At 42.8% G+C, this 21,900-nt stretch overlaps 1 protein-coding gene across 1 annotated transcript; it reads left to right on the top strand.

The window, feature by feature from the left end:
• The first annotated feature begins 581 nt into the window (after positions 1–581).
• LOC307033792 (copper-transporting ATPase 2-like) lies at positions 582–20,649 on the top strand. The gene is made up of 14 exons (XM_079672418.1): positions 582–819; positions 1,191–1,282; positions 1,359–1,486; positions 2,151–2,305; positions 10,831–10,965; positions 11,067–11,261; positions 11,400–11,582; positions 15,228–15,411; positions 16,113–16,253; positions 16,329–16,471; positions 17,290–17,493; positions 18,693–18,810; positions 19,410–19,512; positions 20,083–20,649. Exons 1-14 carry the CDS (start codon positions 649–651, stop codon positions 20,306–20,308), a joined length of 2,178 nt encoding a protein of 725 aa, XP_079528544.1. The 5' UTR covers positions 582–648; the 3' UTR covers positions 20,309–20,649.
• Positions 20,650–21,900: the final 1,251 nt, after the last annotated feature.

Raw genomic sequence — 21,900 nt, 5'->3', positions numbered from 1 at the left:
ATAACACTAATGGGCAATATAGTTCAAGTGATTATTATAACTGGCTGCCTTCTAATCAAGCATGTATAAGAAATTCTGTGCAATATAATATATGGTAAGATATACTTTATTGATCCCAAATTGGGAAATGTTTTCGTTGCAGCAGTATGTAAAAGATAATACATAATATAAAAGTGGGACATTATTTACATTTAGCTTGCAAGCATGGCATAGTAAATTAATTATAAATGTGAAATGTACAGTGAGAAGTTATAAGTCCAGTTGGGTGTGGGTGGGGCTATCCATGATTGACAACAGTTTGTTTAGTTTCCTCTATAATCCCATATATACTTTTACCTCTAGTACTAGTATCTAGCTTCCACCACACTACATTCTACATGTTACACTTCATTTATTTTATACATACTGCTGCTGTTCCTACTTTTCTACCATATGTGTACTTTGTAATTCAAATATATTTTAAAGTTAATTCGTACATGCATGCCCATTGTCTAAAAGTGTTTTATTTTACGTCTCTATCTCCACTTTTTCTGTAGCAACGTTGAAACATTTGTAAATCTATTTCATGTGTTTTTTCCCCTGCAGATCTTTGGAGGCAGATACTTCTACATCCAGGCGTATCGCTCGTTAAAACACCGCACAGCCAACATGGACGTGCTAATCGTGTTAGCCACCTCCATCGCCTACCTGTACTCCTGTGTGGTGCTCGTTGTCGCCATGGCTGAGCGAGCAGGCCAGAGCCCCGTCACATTCTTCGACACCCCCCCTATGCTGTTTGTCTTCATCGCTCTGGGCCGATGGCTAGAAAACGTTGCAAAAGTAAAAATCATATATATATTTGCTTTTTTAAATTCTCTATTTTCTTTTAGTTTGAACTTAAATGTCATTTTCAAAGGCATACTTCAATATAAAAGGGTCAGCTAAATGCTATGCAATGTAATGTAAAGGTTTTTTGTCAGTGTAGAATATTGTAAATTAGTATTATATCGTAAAAATATGAAACCAAGAAAATATTCTTAAAAATCTGTCATTATTGTTGATAAAACTGCTGCGTGTTTAAAGATTTTAAAACTTCAGTATAATTCTGCAACCATTAATACCAGATACAGAAATTGTTCTAAGAACAAATTTCCCACAAACCCTTGCTGTTTAATCTGACATTTGCTTGACATGTTGTTTCTCCATTTTAGAGTAAAACCTCAGAGGCTTTGGCCAAATTAATGTCCCTTCAAGCCACTGATGCCACTGTGGTCACTTTGGGACCGGACCACTCCATCATCAGGTGGGACACTTAAGAGGAAATAAATGAAAATGTAGTCTTAATGCATTTGAACTGTAAGTTGGTGTTTATGCCTCAGCGAGGAACAGGTGCCGGTGGAGCTGGTCCAGCGGGGGGACGTTGTGAAAGTGGCCCCTGGAGGAAAGTTCCCCGTTGATGGGAAAGTGATCGAGGGAAGTTCCATGGCAGATGAGTCCCTGATCACAGGTACGGGTGTAGATTTATGTTCTGATGGTGGAGGAATGTGTTTACAAATCGCTGCATGTGTGTAGCTTTTAGGAATGGATGCAAGCCTTAATTATCAAGTTTATTATATAGTTTTATTATAAACTCGTAAAAGCAATGCTTTCAACTTGTCAAAGTGTTGGTTTCAGCTTCCTGGTGGTTACTGATGTCAAACAATGCAGGATTACTTTAGTTGTTGTTATTGTTTGTTTGTGTGTGTTTTTTGTAATGAAAAAATACATTTGTACATACAATCAGTACATACCACTGTCTCATTTGTATGCATATATTCAGCTTTCCATTTCTAAATGACAAACACTGGTTATGCATTGTCGAAACGCAATAAAAAGATTTTTGATCTAAAACACATGCAGCAAACATTTTAGCAAGAATGAATAGCTTTTGGAGCTTTCTTTTCATGTATGAATACATATGTATAGCAATCCTGCTCCTTTTGTTTTAATGTACTGTAAAATCAATAATTGCATTTAAAAATGAACAGATAGTATTTGAATGGATGCATTAGCTGACCACATTTACCTCCAAAGCCATTAGGGACATAAAGTTGGATTCAAAAGAGATTTCATAATAAAGTAAGAAGTTCTGAATTTGTAATGAGGATGTTTGCCCCTTGTCTCTCTATCAGGGGAGCCGATGCCGGTCAGTAAAAAGGTCGGCAGTTTGGTGATCGCCGGCTCCATCAACGCTCACGGAGCTCTGCTGGTGGAGGCCACACACGTCGGAGCAGACACAACCCTGTCTCAAATCGTTAAACTGGTGGAAGAGGCCCAAACCTCAAAGGTTAGAGGCAACTATATTTCCAGATTGTCATCAATTCAACTAACAATGAAGTTATTCCAGCTTTTAAAGTGATTTTTCTTTCAATTCAGCCAATTTTACAAAGGAAAACAAAACATTTGCTGCTTTAACTGCATACATCCTTCACATGAGTCCTTAAAGAGCAACTTGCAAGTTAGAGACCCCAGTGAATAAATGTGTAGGAAAATGATACAGAAATATACACTACAGTGACATCTGGCGTCGTTTTTGTAAGACATTTTTACTTCTGCATAAAAAACGGACGGACATCCCGGGGCAAAGCAGAAGCCAAGAAGGGGGACTCGGGCGGACGGCCCGGGGGCAAAGCAGAGGCCGAGAAGGGGGACTCGTGCGGACGGCCCGGGGGAACGGCAACAGAGCAGGGAATTCCGCGGCGGGGCCGAAGATAGGGGGCCGGGCTCGAGGGCGAAGGCTGCGGCTGGGGAACTCAGGGGGCCGGGCTCGAGGGCGAAGGCTGCGGCTGGGGAACTCAGGGGTCCGGGCACAAGGACGGGCAGGAAGGCAGTGCCGGGACAGCTCCGGAGAACGGGCAGGTAGGCAGCGCCGGGACAGCTCCGGAGGACGTGCAGGAAGAGGCCGTAGGCCGCGATGGGGCCCCTCCGGGGTCAGCTGGATCGCCGGAGCAGGAGCACAGGAATCAGGAATCAGGAGCACTGGGAGCTGGGGATGGCGGGACAAGAACCGGTGTTGGCGGGACAGGAACCGGTGTCGGCCGTAGAGGAACCGGAGCCGTCGGGACGGGTGCAGACGGAACTCACGATGGGACAGGCACAGACGGGACCTTGGACAGAACATGGGCTGGTGTCGACTGGACCCCAGACGGAACAAGGGCTGTTGTCGGCGGGACCGCCGCCGGAACAGGACACGGTGTCGGCGGAAGAGGCGTCAGCAGGACCCCCAACAGAACTGGACATGGTGTAGGCGGGACCCCCGGCGGGTCAGGATCTGGTGGAAGCGGGACCTCTGACTGAACAGGATTCGGAGCTGGCTGGACCTCCGACGGAACAGGTGTTGGCGGGACCCCGGGCAGGACAGGTGTCGGCGGGACCCCCAACAGGTCAGGGCACGGAGTTGTCAGGACTCCCAGCGGAACCCCTAACGAAACAGGACAAGGAGTTGGCAGGACTCCCAACGGAACCCCCAACGAAATAGGACAAGGAGTTGGCAGGACTCCCGGCGAGACAGGTGACGGCGGGACCCTCAACGGAACAGGACACAGAGTTGGCAGGACCCCCTGCGGAACCCCCAACGGACCAGGAAATGGGGTTGGCAGGACCCCCGGCAGAACAATAGTCGGCGGGACCCCCAAAGGGACAAGACAAGGGGTTGGCAGGACCCCCGGTAGAACAGTAGTCGGCGGGACCCCCAACGAGACAGGACATGGTGTTGGCAGGACCCCCGACGGAACAGGTGTCGGCTGGACCCCCAACGGAACAGGACATGGAGTTGGGACATGAGTTGGGACTTGAGAAGGGACTAGAGAAGGGAAATGAGAAGGGATTTGAGAAGGGAATTGAGAAGGGATTTGAGAAGGGAATTGAGAAGGGACTTGGGTAAGGACTTGAGAAGGGAATAGAGAAGGGACTTGAGAAGAGACTAGAGAAGAGAGTAGGGACTAGAGTAGGGACTTGAGTAGGGACTTGAGTTGGGACAAGAGAAGGGACTTGAGTAGGGACTGGAGAAGGGACTGGCGAAGGGACTGGAGAGGGGACTAGAGAGGGGACTTGAGAAGAATCTACAGAAGGGACTAGAGAAGGGACTAGAGGGGGGACTGGAGAAGGGACTAGAGAAGGGAATTGAGTAAGGACTAGAGAAGGGACAAGAGAAGGGACTTGAGTTGGGACTGGAGAAGGGACTGGAGAAGGGAATTGAGTAAGGACTAGAGAAGGGACTAGAGAAGGGACTTGAGTTGGGACTGGAGAAGGGACTGGAGAAGGGACTAGAGAAGAGACTAGAGAAGGGACTGTTGTGGCGATCCAGCACTCACACAACAGGAAAGAATGAAACAGACAGGAATCAATAAAACACAGATATAGCTGATCAGTAATTATTATTTAGTTGTTGAAACAAACAAACAATAATGGGGAGTACGTCACCTGCTGACACAGCAGCCAATCGCGGAACTGCCCCCCAAGACCAGAAAGATCTCATGTGCTTTATACATTTAAAACACACGCGAACATACACTTGAAACAGCATACGTGGCAGAGATGTTCCAACCTTATACAGTCATATATGTTGCATCCTCTGAGTTCTACATGATCCCAGGTTTCATTACCTTATTTAGCAGCTACCATACATGCTAATGTATACAACTACTGGTGAAGAGTTTCAGCTGATTGCCTATAGATAGGCCTCCTTCCAGCAAACCAAATGAACAACACACCGTCCACTATACTGTAGCTTATACCATGTGACATTATTGAAAAATACGTTGTAATAAACATTCTGCTATAACACTCCCTCCTTTTAGTAATTAAGGTCACACAATCAAAAATAATAATTATTACAAGTAACCTACTGAGTTCCGCCCTCGAAAGCCCAAAACGACTTTCTGAAAAACATTTATCAATGGGTAATCATTTTACTTAAGGTAGAAGCCACAGGTACTGTACCTACTCACAAATAGCCCAAAAAACTCCTTTTTGATTATAACACAAAAAGTGGAAGAAAAGACAATTGCGCTAATCTACTCTACTTAAATGGAAAATCATAAAAAAAAAACTCAGTTTGCTTAAGAGGAAAAAATCTATTTGTCCCATTGAAGTTTAACAAACTTACATACATAACCTAATAACAAAGTAACATGCAATTTAATACTCGATTATACATAATAAAAAATCTTCCAAAACACTTATAGCAAGATGTAACTGGCGTACACTCGTTCTGCTTCTCTTATATTGTCCAGTAAACACTTCTTCAGGGTGTGCACGTTCCGATCTCCATGCGTAGCCTTTAGATGGAATATTTATCTTAGCCTTCATGCTGTAATGTCCCATTTCGTAGCAAAATCCCTTGATGACATCTGAAGCAACATCATTACCATTTGAATTCGATGGAACTGTGGTCAGAAACTGAGGCTTCTGTAAAATAACAGTTAACGGTAGATCTTCTATATGTTCTCTGGAGCAGTGGTTCTCAAATGGGGGTACGCGGACCCCTAGGGGTACGTTGGAGTACTGCAGGGGGTACGTGAGATTTATGTTATGTTAATGGGAAAGAAAAACATAATTAATGCATTTACACAAACTACTAATAGTAGATTAACTACTTTATTCAAATGTTTACAGTAATTCTGGATAATAAAATGGGAAAAGTAAACGGGGTGCTCTCTTTTCCTCTCCCTCTCCTGACAGCCCGTCAGTCTCCTGCGGCAGTGAACCTGTCTAACCGGCCTAAGTGACCCGACAGTAAAGAACAAATATATTTATCACTAGTTTAGCTAGTTCCAGACTAGATGAAATAGCTAAGTGTTTTAGGTCTAACTCTTAGTGTATTTTGGTTCGCTCAACGGTCCGTCACAGCGGCGGAGCTGTGATCATGCAGAGCTGCGTGTTCTCCGTCAGCAGCAGCTGATCTGATCTCTCTCTCGTGTCCGGTTAGACTTCACTCGTGTTTATGTCCAAATCTATCAGATCTAGCTAGTTCTAGTTAATTATATGACTGCCTACTTTTCAAAGGACCTAAACGATAAGCGTGTGGCCTCAAAGTTTAGCGCAGCATTATGTTTATATGAGGGGTCAAAATCCCATTCTCAGAAAATGCTCATATATTTTTTTCTCTTCATTCCCCACGCCCCAAAATAAATAAATAAATAAATAGATATACCAATTTTAGGAAAAGTAACGAAGTTTGAGCAGTGTGGGTTTTATATTAACAGAGTTACACATATTTCAAAACGCTAAGTGTAATAACTGCAGTTTGCCTCCCTGTCAGAATAACAAAGATCCTCAGTGAAGCACAAGCCCATGTTTCTCACTATATTGTAAGTACAACTTATTAAAAAGATCAGTTCAGTGCAACTAATGTCGTCTTAGTGTTATTGCATGATGTTAAAATAGCTTTGCCATGAATTTAGTGATGGATTTTAAACATTTTAAATGTAGCGTGTTTCTCAATTACAAGGTTGTTGTTTTAATAAATCAGACACTGATGGTGCAGCGCTGTACTGTACCTCTTTCTATCGGCATTTTTTCCTTAACAAATTGTTTTTGCGCTGATCAGGGGGTACTTGGCTGAATCTTTTTTTCAAAGGGGGTACATTATTGAAAAAAGTTTGAGAACCACTGCTCTGGAGTGTTGAGATTACTAACATACTTGGCTTTAAATCATCTCAGAAGTTTTGGGTTTTGTTCTTTGTGTTGACCCAAACCCATAAGACAATAGCAGTGGAAGAATAGCTGGAAGTCATCCAGCTGCCTTCATTGATACTCCAGTCTGCCTCAGAATGATCCATCTTCCCTCCTCAAGCTTGCAAGGGAAAGACAGCTTTGACCTGGGTAGAAAATAGCACTTGCATTCTGGGTTAACAGCCTACAGTTGACCACTTGGTCTTATGGCGCATTTACACTGCAGGCCTTTCTCAGCCTCGCTCGGTTTGGTTAGGCCTTATTAGGCCCGGCTCACTTTAATGCTGCGCTCACATTACAGTTTAGGAACTGGGGTAGTATCTATAGTAACGCAGTGTAGGCGGAGCCGTGACGTCATCTTCAATGAGCGCCCCAGAAAAACAACACAGCCGTTAGCTCTTAGCACTCAGAGCTCACAGCTCTTCCTATCTGTTCAGAAACTAGACAAAAGTTAAACAAGTACAAACCACATACTGTCTGTGTCATGGAGAATACAGTCGCTGGTTTATTTATGTCTGTATAGGCCGTTGTTGTGAGTGTGGATGGTCGGAGCATTTATAACGTTAGCTTAGCCAAATCTCCATTAGAAAACAGGCATTTTAAAAGGTTTTTCGCCTGCCGTCTGTCTGCAGACTTGTCAAAGCCTTAATTCATGGTTTTTACTATCCGGTATCAGTATGTTGTTACTTCGGCATCATTTTGAAACGTGTATTACAATTAAATCACAGTCAAATATGTTCATCTTGTTGTAGTTGTAGCCCCCTTGACAGCGATTCTCTCTCTAGTTTAGCAAACTCAGCCCGACTCCGCCTGGTTGTTGGCCTCGATAGAACCACGATTTAGTCGGGCCAGAAAAAAGGTGAAAAAATAGCCCCGGGCCGGATCTAGGCCAAGTGTAAGCGCAACCAAAAACAGGCCCGGCACGGTTCGGCACGCTTAAAGCGAGCTCCGCGCTGTAGTGTGAATGCGCCATTAGAGTCAAAACTAGGGCCAAAAGGGTGGGTGAAGGGGGTCTGGAGGACGGGTTTGGGCTGATAGGCCAGGGGCACAGCGGAGGACCCGGAAGTAGGCCTGTCACGATAATTAATTTTGTTGGACGATACATTTTTCTGGAAATTATTGCGATAAACGATAATATTGTTGGCACCGTTTTAAGACCATTTTAGACATAATGATAATATATAATAATAATTCAAGTACATCCTTTCAAAGATAACTTTATATTGAACATTCAACATTGCAAATGAAATGTGAAATAATACTAAAATATATAAATTATATATAATAAATAAAACCAATTAATTAAATTATAATAAATTAATTAAATCACACACAACCAAAACAATAAATTAAATAGAGTCAGGCTGGAAAACAGAGCTCTCTCTCTCATATATATATATATATAAATAAATAAATATGAGCACACATTATCTCACAAGCAAAAAAAACTCCTTAAAACAACAGTCAAGTGTACAGTTCACTGTCAAAGACCCAGATGCGTCAACAGGCCATATCCAATCTGTTTTTCTAAGTTTTCGAGCAAGGAACACCAACATGTTTGCATTGTCGGGCGGGGGCTCTCCATCTCCAGCTGCCGTGTTTGCTCCCAGCTGGGAAAACGGAATGGGGTGGTTGTGTTTTAGGTGGTTTAAAATGCGTGGTATTGCCTGCTTTTGTCGCTACCTTTTTTTTAAACCAATGCGACACACCGCCCGGCTAATTCAAGTCCGTAGGTTCGCCTCGTTGATTTGGTTTGAATCCAAAATACTGCCACACCGGAGAATCGAGATGTGTAGTTAGGTTTTGTAACCAATTCCATTTCACTTTAAATTCCCCGCGAGTAAGTCACACGTTGTCTCCCGCTTGTCGCTATGTTATTAATTTGGCTGCTACGCTGCTGCACGTGAACGCGGAGTGTCCTTACCTGGCTGTGTGTCAGCCCCGCCCCTCACAGCGCGCCTGGCAGCCACAGCGCTCCAGGCTAAAATGCTGGTCACATCTTTATGTAAACGGCAATTTATCGAGCTCAGAAAAGTTATCGAGTCCATTTTTATTTATCGTACGATAAGTCAATTTATCGATTATCGCGACAGGCCTACCCGGAAGGGGTCTCGGGCGGACGGCCCGGGGGAAAGACAGAGTTCATGGTGGGGGTCTCAGGCGGAGGGCCCGGGGGCAAGGCAGAGTTCAAAAAGGGGCGAAGGCCACAGCGGGCGAACTCAGGGGGCCAGGCATGAGGGCGAAGGTCGCGGCTGGAAGAGTCAGGGGGCCGGGCTCGAGGGCGAAGGCCGCGGCTGGGGAACTCAGGGGGCCGGGCACAAGAAGGCGGCGACGGGACAGCTCCGGAGGAAGGGCAGGAAGGCAGCGTAGGCCGCGATGACAGACAGAAAAAACTGAACCTAAATGCACACAAGACTAATCACACAAACAAGACACAGGTGAGGAAGGAGGAGAAAACACAGGGGCACAAGGTGAACACAACCGGGTAATCAGGCAAGAGGGAACACAGAGACAGAAAGCAACAGGCAAGGCGGGGGGGGGAAAGAGATGTAATACGGTTTGGGAAAGGCCAGCCCATGGTCTCTGGAGAGAGTATGTGCTGCAGGGAGTTTGATGCACCTCGCACAACGCACCCAGGAACGAAAGCTAGCTCCGGTCCTTTTCCTGTTAGGGAAACTGTGGACTCGATGTCCTGACAGGCTGGAGTTTGTGCAACCTGCAGAAACACAATAGCTCACCATGATTAAAAATTGTGAAATGCAATGTAAAATTACCAAAAAAATACCAGCTCACTAAATCACAACCGCTCAAACCAACTGCCAACTACTTCCTTGAATTGGGCAGAGAAGGAGTTGCTCCCCTATGTGAGGTAATATGACGCGTTTGACGTATGACGTTAAAAAAATGTTTTAGTGGCAGAGCTCAAAACGGCTACTTTCCCTCTGATTTCCTGCCCTTACATACTTGTATGTCTCGTAAAACATATGAAATACTGCATTAACTTTTTGAATTGTAATTTTTGGGCAAGGTTAAAGGTGGGGTAGGTAATTTTGGAGAAACCGGCTCGAATTTGAAAATACACAATCGGAAAAAATCTGCCACTTCCTCACAGAGCCCCTTCTCCAACACACACGAACGCGCACATGACCAATGAGGGCACGAGATAAGTTTGTGCACAGATGGAAGGCTGACAGGCAGGTAGGCCATCCAGTTACTTTAGCCGGGCCGGCTCAGATGATTGGTCGTGCTCTTTACAGCGCCACGGCTTCCACAGATGGATTTTTTGTCAAAGTACTAAAGATATTAATTGCATTCCATGGAATATAACAAAAAGTGTATCTTGAGCCGGTTTCTCAAACTTACCTACCCACCTTTAAGTATAAATGTAGTAAAAAAAAACCCTGCAAGTTGCTCTTTAAAGGTCTTATAATAATTGTATTCATATATTATAGGTCTCAGATATATAAAAAACATGTCTTTGAAATGTTTTGCTCAAAATACCAAACAGATCATCCATGCTAGCCATGCCTCATACCCCTCTATTTCAGCCCTGTTAGAGAGGTGCTGATTCTGGGTACGTAGCTTTAAAAAAAAAGGAGGGGGAGCTTATGCAGGGGAATTCTACCCAGATACTCAGCTAAACGCTGCCGTGATTAAATGCCATATTATGTTCCAAACCACATCAAGGATTATTTCTGAAACAGTATGGAGCTCAAATGCTTTTTCTTTGTTTACCACTAGGTGAGTACCTTTTTATATCCTGCTTTTTTACACAGACTCTCTCCAGTAAAGGTTAGCTCTGAGTGTTAACGATGCTTGCTAATGCAAACAAAGACCATGTAACTTCCACAACACGTTGCGCATTGTTTCTGAAATCAACGTTTCTGATAGGGCCGTGCTGCCGATATGTTATCGGCAGCAAATCTGGATGAGCTCCGTTGAACCCCTGTTTTTAGAGATTTAGGTGCATAGGAAAAGAGAGAGGGTTTATTTTCTGACACTTTGTGAGTTCCCTTACACACCGGGGACACATATTTATGAATAAAAGACATCAAAAAGTGCATTTTGCTTGATAGGGGACCTTTAAATATAATTTATATTCTTGGTTCAAACCAGCGTTCCCTTGTGTGTGCTCAGGCCCCCATCCAGCAGTTTGCAGACCGGCTCAGTGGATACTTCGTTCCCTTCATAGTCATAATTTCTCTGTTGACGCTAGTGGCCTGGCTGGCCATCGGGTTTGTCGACTTCGACATTGTGAAGGAGAACTTCCCGGTAGGTGCGCTCACTCAACTTTTCACATGCAAACAAGAGCAGCTTCCATAAAGATTCAAAATGAAATGTTAAAACACAGTAACACATTCTCCTCTTCACAGGGTTACAACCAGAACATCTCCAAGGCGGAGGTCATAGTGCGCTTTGCCTTCCAGGCCTCCATCACTGTTCTGTCCATCGCCTGCCCCTGTTCTCTGGGGCTGGCAACCCCGACTGCTGTCATGGTGGGCACGGGGGTCGGGGCCCAGAACGGGATCCTCATTAAAGGAGGCGAGCCGCTGGAGATGGCCCACAAGGCAATGACCATACCATCCTATTTTATAAGAGTTTATTATGGCTTTCTTGTAACGAAAAGTACAAACCCTCTCCCAATCATACCACACCCCAATCATTTCAAAGCATGGGTGAATCATTTCTCCTGACTTCTCCCTCAGATCAACGTGGTGATGTTTGATAAGACCGGTACGATCACTAACGGCGTGCCGCTGGTCACTCGTGTGTTGGTGCTGTGGGAAATGGCCCGCATGCCCCTGAGGAAGATCCTGGCTCTAGTGGGCACAGCAGAGGCCAGCAGCGAGCACCCGCTGGGCATGGCCGTCACCAAACACTGCAAAAAGGTGAGAGAAGCTTCTATTTGTCTGTAAGTATTAGGTTCAAAGCTATTCCTCCCCTCTGCTTCCATTACGAGTGTAACCGGTGTCGACTAGCGGTGTCTGCGTTGTGTTTCTTTTGTTGAAGGATGAGACCTGAGTCAGCATACCGTTGATCCGTTTATTTACCTTACAACAGATATATAACAAATCAGTCGTTAACATATATTTTGGTTTCCCTCACACGTCGACTCCTCTCCCGTGGAACACATTGATAAAAAGGGAAGAGGAAAATGTGAGGGACTCAATATAAATGGGGGAAGTCCCCACATAATAATAGCAACAAGTTCTCCAACTCATACGACCAAATATGCCGATTGTTCAGCCCCAATTATTACGACCAAATATGTCGTTTGTTCAGCCCCAATTATTACGACCAAATATGTTGTTTGTTCAAGCGCTTAATACGTCCTATAACTACGTTTTAAAGTTTTCGCCCTCTAGTGCTCCCGTTGAATGCAAACGTTACAGATGGTCGTTTATTCACAAACAACCCTCTCTGTAAAATCCTAAATTGTAGGAGAGTTTGGCCATTAAAATTCTTTTCGATTAGATTTCTAGCGAGAAGGGTATATTGTACTTTTAGAATCCACGTCCAGTCGATATGTAGGATCTATAGTTTGATAGATATTACGAAGATGATTTGAGGTATGCGGCAGCCTCCATGTAAAGTTACGGGTTGAAAACAGTATTTCCGGTCTCGACGTTTTCATAATAAAACCACTGATCAAATGAACATTTAATATTCATTAAAGGTAAAAAAAGAAAAAGGGGCAGGTCCGCTAAGTGAAACGATAAAAACGAAACATGGAGGAACAGAAGTCTGTGTTTAAACCGTGTGTGTGTGTGTGTGTGTGTGTGTGTGTGTGTGTGTGTGTGTGTGTGTGTGTGTGTGTGTGGAGGTGTGTGTGGGGGTGTGTGTGTGTGTGTGTGTGTGTGTGTGTGTGTGTGTGTGTGTGTGTGTGTGTGTGTGTGTGTGTGTGTGTGTGTGGTTAAAACACATCAGCCTGCGGTCGCTCTTAGCCTTTCTAATGATTCTGAAGGTAAACACAGCGTGAAAGGCACTGCGCGCTCCTCTTCTCAGAGGCTGAGTTCACCCTCCCGCTGCCTCCTGGTGCTGCAGAGATTTCATGAAGTGAAGGAGGTTTTCCTTCTATAAAACAGCTGTGGGCAGCAGATACTGTGAGTGTCACAGACATGAATACATAGATCAAGGCAGACTGGTGCACACGCTCTCCTGTTTTGCCAATCCGGTTTTGCAGCTCTACACCCCTGGCCAAAATGTCCTTAAAATGAAGTCCGAGTTCGACATTTTAATTCATTCATTAATTCATTACCTTTCCAACTTCTCATGCAGTTGACTCTTATACCTCATTCACACCAACGGTGTTTCAGGGCCGGTTCGGAGCTGGAGCTTGAAAAGCACCGGGTTTTCCTCTTCACACCGCAGCGGAGCAGCCTCTTAGCTCCGGAATCCAGTTCATTTCGAGCACCAAAAAATTGTCCGGCCAGAGCAAAAGCACCACATACGTCACGCTTACGTCGAGGCAGGGGCAGGGGCGGGATCAACTCCTGAACAACAACAAAAAGCCGGCGTTGTATCCAGTTTGTACACAACGATGGAGAAACTTAACAAGCAGCAGTGGAACCTGAAAAGCTCTAGCACGGAGTTTGAACCGGAGTTGCGTTGGTGTGAATGAGGTATGACAGGTCTATACAGGTTCATGGTACAATGCATAAGCTTCAAATCGAGAGACTGAAACTGTATTTTCCTTTACCGTTCTGTTTTAATTTCACAATAAAGTTAATTGTCATATTATGTTTGATATGATTATGTTTTATTAACTACACCACTGGTTTATTAACCGGCACCGCCTAGTGGTTAAAGCACGTTATTGAATTTAGTTTTTGAATACGTTTTATTTGATGAAAACATTTAAATATTAAGAGCAGCCTACATACAACATAGAAAATATCAAGAAGATACTGTAGTGATCTCTACAATAAAACAGGTTAGTGCAGGACGTCCACAGATATTAACAGGAGGATGTGCAAAACAGACAAACTAATAAGGCTTTATTTAAACATTAAAGATTACTTTAAGTTAAGGTCTTCTTTTGAATAAGAAAAAGATGGGTATCAACAGATAGATATGAAGTCTGAAAAAGTACTTGACGTCCAATATATTGCATAGTTTATTTTGTCACTTGACAATCACCTTCCCTGAATTTGACTCAGGTGTAACTAAAGTCTGATTTGAGGGTTGTTTATATTTCACATCATTAATCAGAATCTGCAAAGTAACTAAAATACATGTAGTGGAGTAAAAACACCAGGTTAATCTCTGAATTGTAGTGGAGTAGAACAAAGTAGTACATGCTGCTGTAACAAAAACATTTCCCAACTTGGGATCAATAAAGTATATCTTATCTTAAGATGATCAATGGCTACTGCCATATTTGCAAAATGTGCCCCTGAACCTTGAAAAGCGCATGTTTCAGGCTTATCAATGAACAACAGGAGGGGTCACAGACATAAGACCAGCTGTTAAATAAAGCTCTTCTGACCTTAGGTGTCATGTGGGTATATTAATTCACCCATTTCTTAATTATATGTTTTACATTTGATAACACCACTGTCTTTCTTCTAATTGTGGGAAATACAAAAACGTCTTATAAAGAGACGTGCCATAGAATGTTGCGAAACACACAATAGCCAGCATGTCTAGTTCTGCCATTCCAACATCCAATCACAGGGCTTGATGACTAATCACGGGGTTTGTAAAGCAAGGCGGATGTTGTAGTCCTTAACGATAGCTGGGGATTCTGGGTAGTGTAGTGTCTCCGGAAACTGTAGTGTCTAAACTCCGAAAAAACTATTTGTTTCTCTGAATCGAAGGTTAAAAACACAAAAGCATTGTACACAATTCAAACCAATCAATATTGTGTAATTAACAAGGATAAACTGATGTTTTTTAGTGGATGAGTAATGCAGATATCACTGTGTAATCATTTGACAGTGATGGGAATATATCCGGTTTTATGAAAACTTCGAGACCGGAAAAACTGTTTTCACCCACGCTAACTTTACATGGAAGCTGCATACACGTTATCCTGGCGGGACCTCAAATCACCTTCGTAATATCTATCAAACTATAGATTCTACACATCCACTGGACGTGGATTCTAAAAGTACAATATACACTTCTCGCTACAAATCGAATCAAAAAGCATTTTAATGGCCAATCTATTCTACAATTTATGATTTTCCAGAGAGGGTTATTTGTGAATAAACGAATAAACGGGAGCATGTTGTCTCTTACACGACCACTAGAGGTGCTACACTTTAAAACGTGGCTATGGGTCGTAATCTAAGCTGCTTAAACAATCCACCTATTTGGTCGTTCTTTGTAGGAGGACAGGCTGAATAATAGTCTGTGTACAGCGACTTCATTTTGGAGGTTCCGCCCACTGATTTGAGAACTAGTGAGGTATTTAACATTTAGTAAAGGAATTATTAAATAGAGAACACAGAATTTTGGATTATAAGTAGAAGTCCTTACAATTTGTGCTCAGTCAATTTCTTGACAATGTGTCTGTGTGCACGCTGCAGGAGCTGGGCTGTGACTTGCTGGGCTACTGTAAGGACTTCCAGGCCGTGCCCGGCTGTGGGATCAGCTGCCGGGTTTCCAACGTGGAACATCTCCTGCAGCAGCAGAGCGAAGAGCGTTTCCTGCTGCCCGGAGCCACCACCGACGAAAGCAGCCTGCTCCCTGCTGCCGAAGAGACATCTGCAGGTGCCTCAGAAATCTCAGAAATCATTATAAAAGTGTTATTTCACCATTAATATCTATAGATGTTCAACCTTTAAATCCTCTTTGGTTATATGATGATCATATTTTTACTGATTGAGTAGGGGTTTGAATACGCTACATTACAAATGTCAACATGACCCAAAAGTGTAATTCCTCCAAAAAAAGAAATGACATAATACTTAACGCAAATAAAAATCATATATAATAATAAAATAATAATAATAACACAAAGGATTTGTACTTTTCCTTTCATTTGACATGTATTCAAGAAGTTGATGAAAAATGATTTTCATCAAATAATATTGCATCCCAACTCGAAACAAACAAACAAACAAATCTCTCACACACACACACACACACACACACACACACACACACACACACACACACACACACACACACACACACACACACACACACACACACACACACACACACACACACACACACACACACACACACACACACTGTTGCACAAACACTCACAGCTGATGTACACACACTAACACAATTCTATGGCTCTATGATACCTACATTTTTAAATACAACCCGATCAGCTATTAAGGCATTCATTACAATCTTCTAAATCATCTATTTTACATAAAAAAACAAACATATGTAACATCTCTTTGTCCTCTTTGCTTCTGACTACACTTATTGTTGTACTTCTTCTTTGCTTTCAGGTGAGCCTCTGTCTTACTCTGTCCTGATTGGGAACAGAGAGTGGATGATGAGAAACGGTCACCACATTGGAGCAGACGTAGACGCCGCCATGTCCAGCCACGAGACCAAAGGCCAGACTGCTATCCTGGTAGCTATAGAAGGTGAGGATAAAACATGCAGATATCTTTGTTCATGTGCTATCTCTCACCTCATGGTATGTTGTGTGTCCTGTGCAGGTGTGCTGTGTGCCATGTTGGCCATTGCAGACACGGTGAAGGCAGAGTCAGCGTTAGCCGTGCACACGCTCCAAAGCATGGGCATCGACGTAGTGATGATAACAGGAGACAACCGGCGCACAGCTAAAGCCATCGCTGCACAGGTAACACACATTAGAGAGAAACACTGTACCCACAGAACCAGAGGTGGGAGAAGTACTCAGGTCTTGTACTTGAGTAAAAGTAAAAGTACTCAGATCTTGTACTTGAGTAAAACTAGAAGTACCAGAGTGTAGGAATACTCTGTTTCAGTAAAAGTCCTGCATTCAAAATGTTCCTCAAGTAAAAGTAGAAAAGTATTCTCATCAAAATATAGTGAAAGTAGCGACAGTAAAAGTAGTCATTGTGCAGATTGGTCCATTTCAGAATAATAGATATGATATGTTTTATAATGATTGATCATGAAAGTGTTCTCAAAGCTGGTAAAGGTGCAGCTAGTTTGAATGACTTTGTATACTGCAGGGTAGCTTGTGGATTTACTCCAGGTGGAACTAAAGTCTGATTTAACACTTGATTATATTTCACTTAATTAATCCAGATCTGTGAAGTAACTAAAGGTATTAAATACATGTAGTGGAGTAGAAGTACAAAGTAGCATCATATGGAAATACTCAAGTAAAGTACAAGTATCTCAAAATGGTACTTAAGTACAGTACTTGAGTACATTTACTTAGTTACTTCCAGTTACTTGAAACAGAGTGTTCCTACACTCTGGTCCTTCTACTTTTACTCAAGTACCAGATCTGAGTACTTCTCCCACCTCTGAAAATATGTCTTTATTATGTGCTATAATTGCTGTCTTGAAACGTTTACATGATGGACTGAAGTGCTCACGTTAATTTAAGTGCCCCTTCCGATGCAAACAAATTCAAAATACATATTATAATATAATCAAATAATCAAATGTTTTGTTTGCGCTCAGGTGGGGATCCGGAAGGTGTTTGCAGAGGTGCTGCCGTCACATAAGGTGGCGAAAGTACAAGAGCTGCAGGAAAAAGGTCTGCGAGTGGCCATGGTGGGGGACGGGGTCAACGACTCCCCCGCCCTCGCTCGGGCAGACGTCGGCATCGCCATCGGCACCGGCACAGACGTGGCTATAGAGGCGGCCGACATCGTCCTGATCCGGGTAGGTGACTGACAGTGGGTGTAAAGTAGGAGTGACTTCTTTAAAGGTCCCCTATCATACTGTTTTTCATCAATATATTACAGGTCTCAGATATAAAAAACATGTCTCTGATTGGCTGAAACACCAAACAGATCATTGCAGCATTACCCATAATCCCCTCTGTTTCAGCCCTGTTTCCAAAGTGCTGATTCTCTGTCTGTCACTTTAGATGAAAATAAGGAGCCCCTCCCCACGCCCCTCTGAGAGACATTCGGTTACAAAGAACTCAATGGTGCTCTAGAGGAGATTCAGGTGATAAGGTGGGGGGGGGGGGGGGTCACCTTGGTTGGTGATTGGCTAATGGTTACACAAGACAAAACATCGTTATGACATCATAAAGGGTCCAAAATCTGATCAGCTCATTTTCAGACAGGTTTTTATAGAAATGGATCAAAAAGAGAGAGAATCTTTGTTCCTGAAACTTTCAGAGTCTCTTTCCACAGAGGGGACACATGTTGATGTAGAAGAGACATGAAGAAGAGGGGACACATGTTGATGTAGAAGAGACATGAAGAAGAGGGGACACATGTTGATGTAGAAGAGACATGAAGAAGAGGGGACTCATGTTGATGTAGAAGAGACATGAAGAAGAGGGGACACATGTTGATATAGAAGAGACATGGAGAAGAGGGGACACATGTTGATGTAGAAGAGACATGGAGAAGAGGGGACACATGTTGATGTAGAAGAGACATGGAGAAGAGGGGACACATGTTGATGAAGAAGAGACATGAAGAAGAGGGGACACATGTTGATGTAGAAGAGACATGAAGAAGAGGGGACACATGTTGATGTAGAAGAGACATGGAGAAGAGGGGACTCATGTTGATGTAGAAGAGACATGAAGAAGAGGGGACACATGTTGATGTAGAAGAGACATGAAGAAGAGGGGACACATGTTGATGTAGAAGAGACATGAAGAAGAGGGGACACATGTTGATATAGAAGAGACATGGAGAAGAGGGGACACATGTTGATGTAGAAGAGACATGGAGAAGAGGGGACACATGTTGATGTAGAAGAGACATGGAGAAGAGGGGACACATGTTGATGTAGAAGAGACATGGAGAAGAGGGGACACATGTTGATGTATATAAAGACATGGAGAAGAGGATTTAGCATAATAGGTGACCTTTAAACTGAAGTGCTTCACTCTGCAGAACGACCTGCTGGATGTGGTGGCCAGCATCGAGCTCTCGAAGAAGACGGTGTACAGGATAAGAACCAACTTTGTCTTCGCACTGATCTACAACCTGCTGGGAATACCCATCGCTGCAGGTGATCCTCAAACATCTCCAATATGTGATGAGGAAAAATCAAATAGCACAGAAATATGTATTAATCAGGCAAGGAAATACAACTCAAAAGGTTGACTCTATAGCCCAGAGATGCTGAAGTTTTTAATCCAAATCTCAGAATCAAGAAAACAAATCAAAAAGTACTTATTTCCACATTTTATATTCACTCATTTAAGTGGAGGAATATTGTATAATATGTGTCATTTTCTTCCCTAAACGCTACTTATACATTTTAGATTACTAATCAAAAGAGTCAGCCTTTAAACATGGCGTCTGGATCTATAGGTGTTAAAGGCTCCACATGCCCAAGAATATGAGTAGATGAGGTTACTTTGTTTCTGGTACATAGTTACCAAATTACCCAAGAAGCATAAGAAGACAGTTATGTTGGACCAACGTCAAGAGAAACTGAGAATGAGAGAAAATGGATTGACATTTTGTTTATACTGGCACCTTGTGGCGTTAAAGGCAAGATCAGATTCTAAATCCACACACAATAAATCAAGCTTTGAGCGCTGCTTGGTGAGCGTTACCTGTGTTTCCTCTCACTATATGAATTGTCCTCTGGTGTGGGTGCAGGAGTGTTCATGCCTCTGGGTCTGGTGCTGCAGCCGTGGATGGGTTCTGCAGCGATGGCCGCCTCCTCGGTTTCTGTGGTGCTGTCTTCTTTACTGCTGAGAATGTGAGTCCTTTACTATTTATGATGAATGGATGGTGTTGTTTGTTGGTATAAGTTACTATCTTTTCTTTATTTGTACTTGTATTGAGTTTCATGTTTTTTATGTTTTTATCACATTAGTAAGTGTACTTCTTGTTTTTTTATTTGTTGTTGTTTTATCCTAAAGTAGAAAAGGCTTTTTGACCTTGCCTTTCACATTTATTTTTGACAGTCCTTTAGTGTGTGTTTAGAAAGATCTGTGATTAGTTCTGTATACTGTTGGGAGTCCCTGTTTGCTTATTATAGTAGACTTTTATAGACATCCCCAAATGTATGCCTGTAAGTAAATCCATACTTTGAGGTCAAGTAGCCCAAATCCAAGTACACATGATTTCCTCCTTTCTTTTTACACTATCAATGAATCCACATTTCATTCAACTGCAATATATGCATATTACCTTTTGATTCCTTCCCTGAGAAACCCAATGCATTTTGTTTGCTAAGGCTTCTCTTCATAAGAATTGATTCCATCTTTTTCCTAATTTTGTATCTGACCTGGGATCAGAGGTGAATATATGAATCTGTTTCCTACAGGTACAAGAAGACGTCGGTGGAGCTGTATGAGGTGCGAGCGCTGGGCCAGATGAGGAGCCTGCGCTCGTCTCAGATCAGCACACATCTGGGTCTGGACGGCCCGCGGCGCAGCCCCTCGCTCCCCCCTACAGCCCGGGAGCCATTGAGCCAAAGCCCCACCGACCCCCCACACAGCCAGGGAGCGTCCATTAACTCCGTGCAGCAGCGGGACCTGCGTGTGTTGTGACGGGAAAAGGGAAGAAGGACTGAGATGAGTTTCTGGTTCTCATGTTCACGCGTTGTGTCCATGTATTTATGTAAATAGATAAGGCTAATTGTACACAGAAACTCAATAAGTGCTCTTATTTTGGCGGGCATGTTCACTTTTCACTTGAATCTACAACTTTCTTAGTGAAATGTCTGAAAAGCAAGCTGCTAACACCAAAAAGAATAAGGTACTGAAAAATTGTTTTTATTTTATTCACTATGTGACACGAGTTAATATGAAATATGTTTGCCCGCGTGTAACTGCTGTACAAATGCACTTTTACGATAGACTCAAAGTAAAGCTACAGTGTTTGGATCAGACTGTGTGAGTCTCAGGTTTGAATACTGCATGAGTAGATTACACTTTCTAGAACGGAATGGAGGGCGGACTTTCTGGACTTTTCCTTCAAATGTATTTTTAGCTGTGCCGAGGATAATTCATATAAATGTGATGATTCATGCTCTCTATAACCAGAGGGAAACAGTTTCACAAAAAGATACAGAGCCTTCAGGGGTATACATATGTTTTATTGTTTGTTTTTGTGTTAATAGTTTCTTTTTTCTTTTGGAAAAATATTTTCCCTTTTTTTCAATTATTATTCATCTATTCAATATCATACATGAACATCATACATTACATACATGTATTAAAGTCCAGGGGCAAACATGCAAAGCCACAAAACACGACATAAAGTAAATAAAGAAGAAAAAGGAAAGAAAATGTTGATACTTCAAATTAAATATTTTTTAAATACCTTATTATTCCTAATGTTTTGAATAGTACTAATGTATTGTTTAAATTCTTGATAGAAATATTCAAAATTTGGTTTGGAGTCAGTCCATTTATTTTTATGGATGTGACATTTCCCTAAAAATAAAATTAACTGCAGAAACAGGACTACATCTGCATTCATACCATCAGCCCTGAAGTACTTAAGAATGTCTCTATCCTGGAGTATAAATATGACATCTACTACAGTGGACATTTAGACAGACGAGAGCAGGAAAAGCTAAGGTGTAATTAACAACTTTAACGATGTAATTAATCACACCTGGGCCTTTCCTGCAAAGCCAAAAGTTCTTGAAAATACTTTCTTGTAATACTGACTGTCGACAAAATAATCTGCTGTTCACACACATGTGATATAGGTAAATACTATAGGATAATTTCACTCTGATTGTGACAGTGTGCAATCCTATTCCTAATTAGGAGCATAGACTGTATAAATGGACGTAGTGTCCATGACGTCACTCACTAGGTATCTGCAGAGTTGCTGTGAAGCCCGAAGAAGGCGAGGTCGGGCCACTGCCATCTCGACAGTGACGTCATCTAACTCCCGCCTGCTCCAGCTGAATCCAAATAAGGGCAAATAGGCGGGACCTGCTACCACCGAGCTGGAAGCTCCAGAGCTAGCTGAGGCTAACATGCTAAGCAGTGCTGGCTGCTCTGCGATGCTAGCCCGCAAACCTACGTCTGTTGCTCCCGGGTTGTACACAGCTGTCACATTTTACGTTGCTTAAGGGGGACAGGGGGGGGAAAGGGGAAGAAAGTGGGGGGGGACTCAGTCACTG

This window comes from Notothenia rossii (genome assembly GCF_949606895.1).
Source record: "Notothenia rossii genome assembly, chromosome: 3".
Classification (NCBI taxonomy): Eukaryota; Metazoa; Chordata; class Actinopteri; order Perciformes; family Nototheniidae; genus Notothenia; species Notothenia rossii.
The sequence above is the reverse complement of the archived record's forward strand: the minus strand, read 5'-3'. Positions and strand labels throughout refer to the sequence as shown.

Excerpts from the sequence above, each read along its gene's own strand:
- LOC307033792 (XM_079672418.1), top strand. The coding sequence starts at position 649 with ATGGACGTGCTAATCGTGTTAGCCACCTCCATCGCCTACCTGTACTCC. Across the intron at positions 16,472-17,289 it reads CTAAAGCCATCGCTGCACAG|GTGGGGATCCGGAAGGTGTT; the intron begins GTAACACACATT and ends GTTTGCGCTCAG. Across the intron at positions 19,513-20,082 it reads TCTTCTTTACTGCTGAGAAT|GTACAAGAAGACGTCGGTGG; the intron begins GTGAGTCCTTTA and ends TGTTTCCTACAG.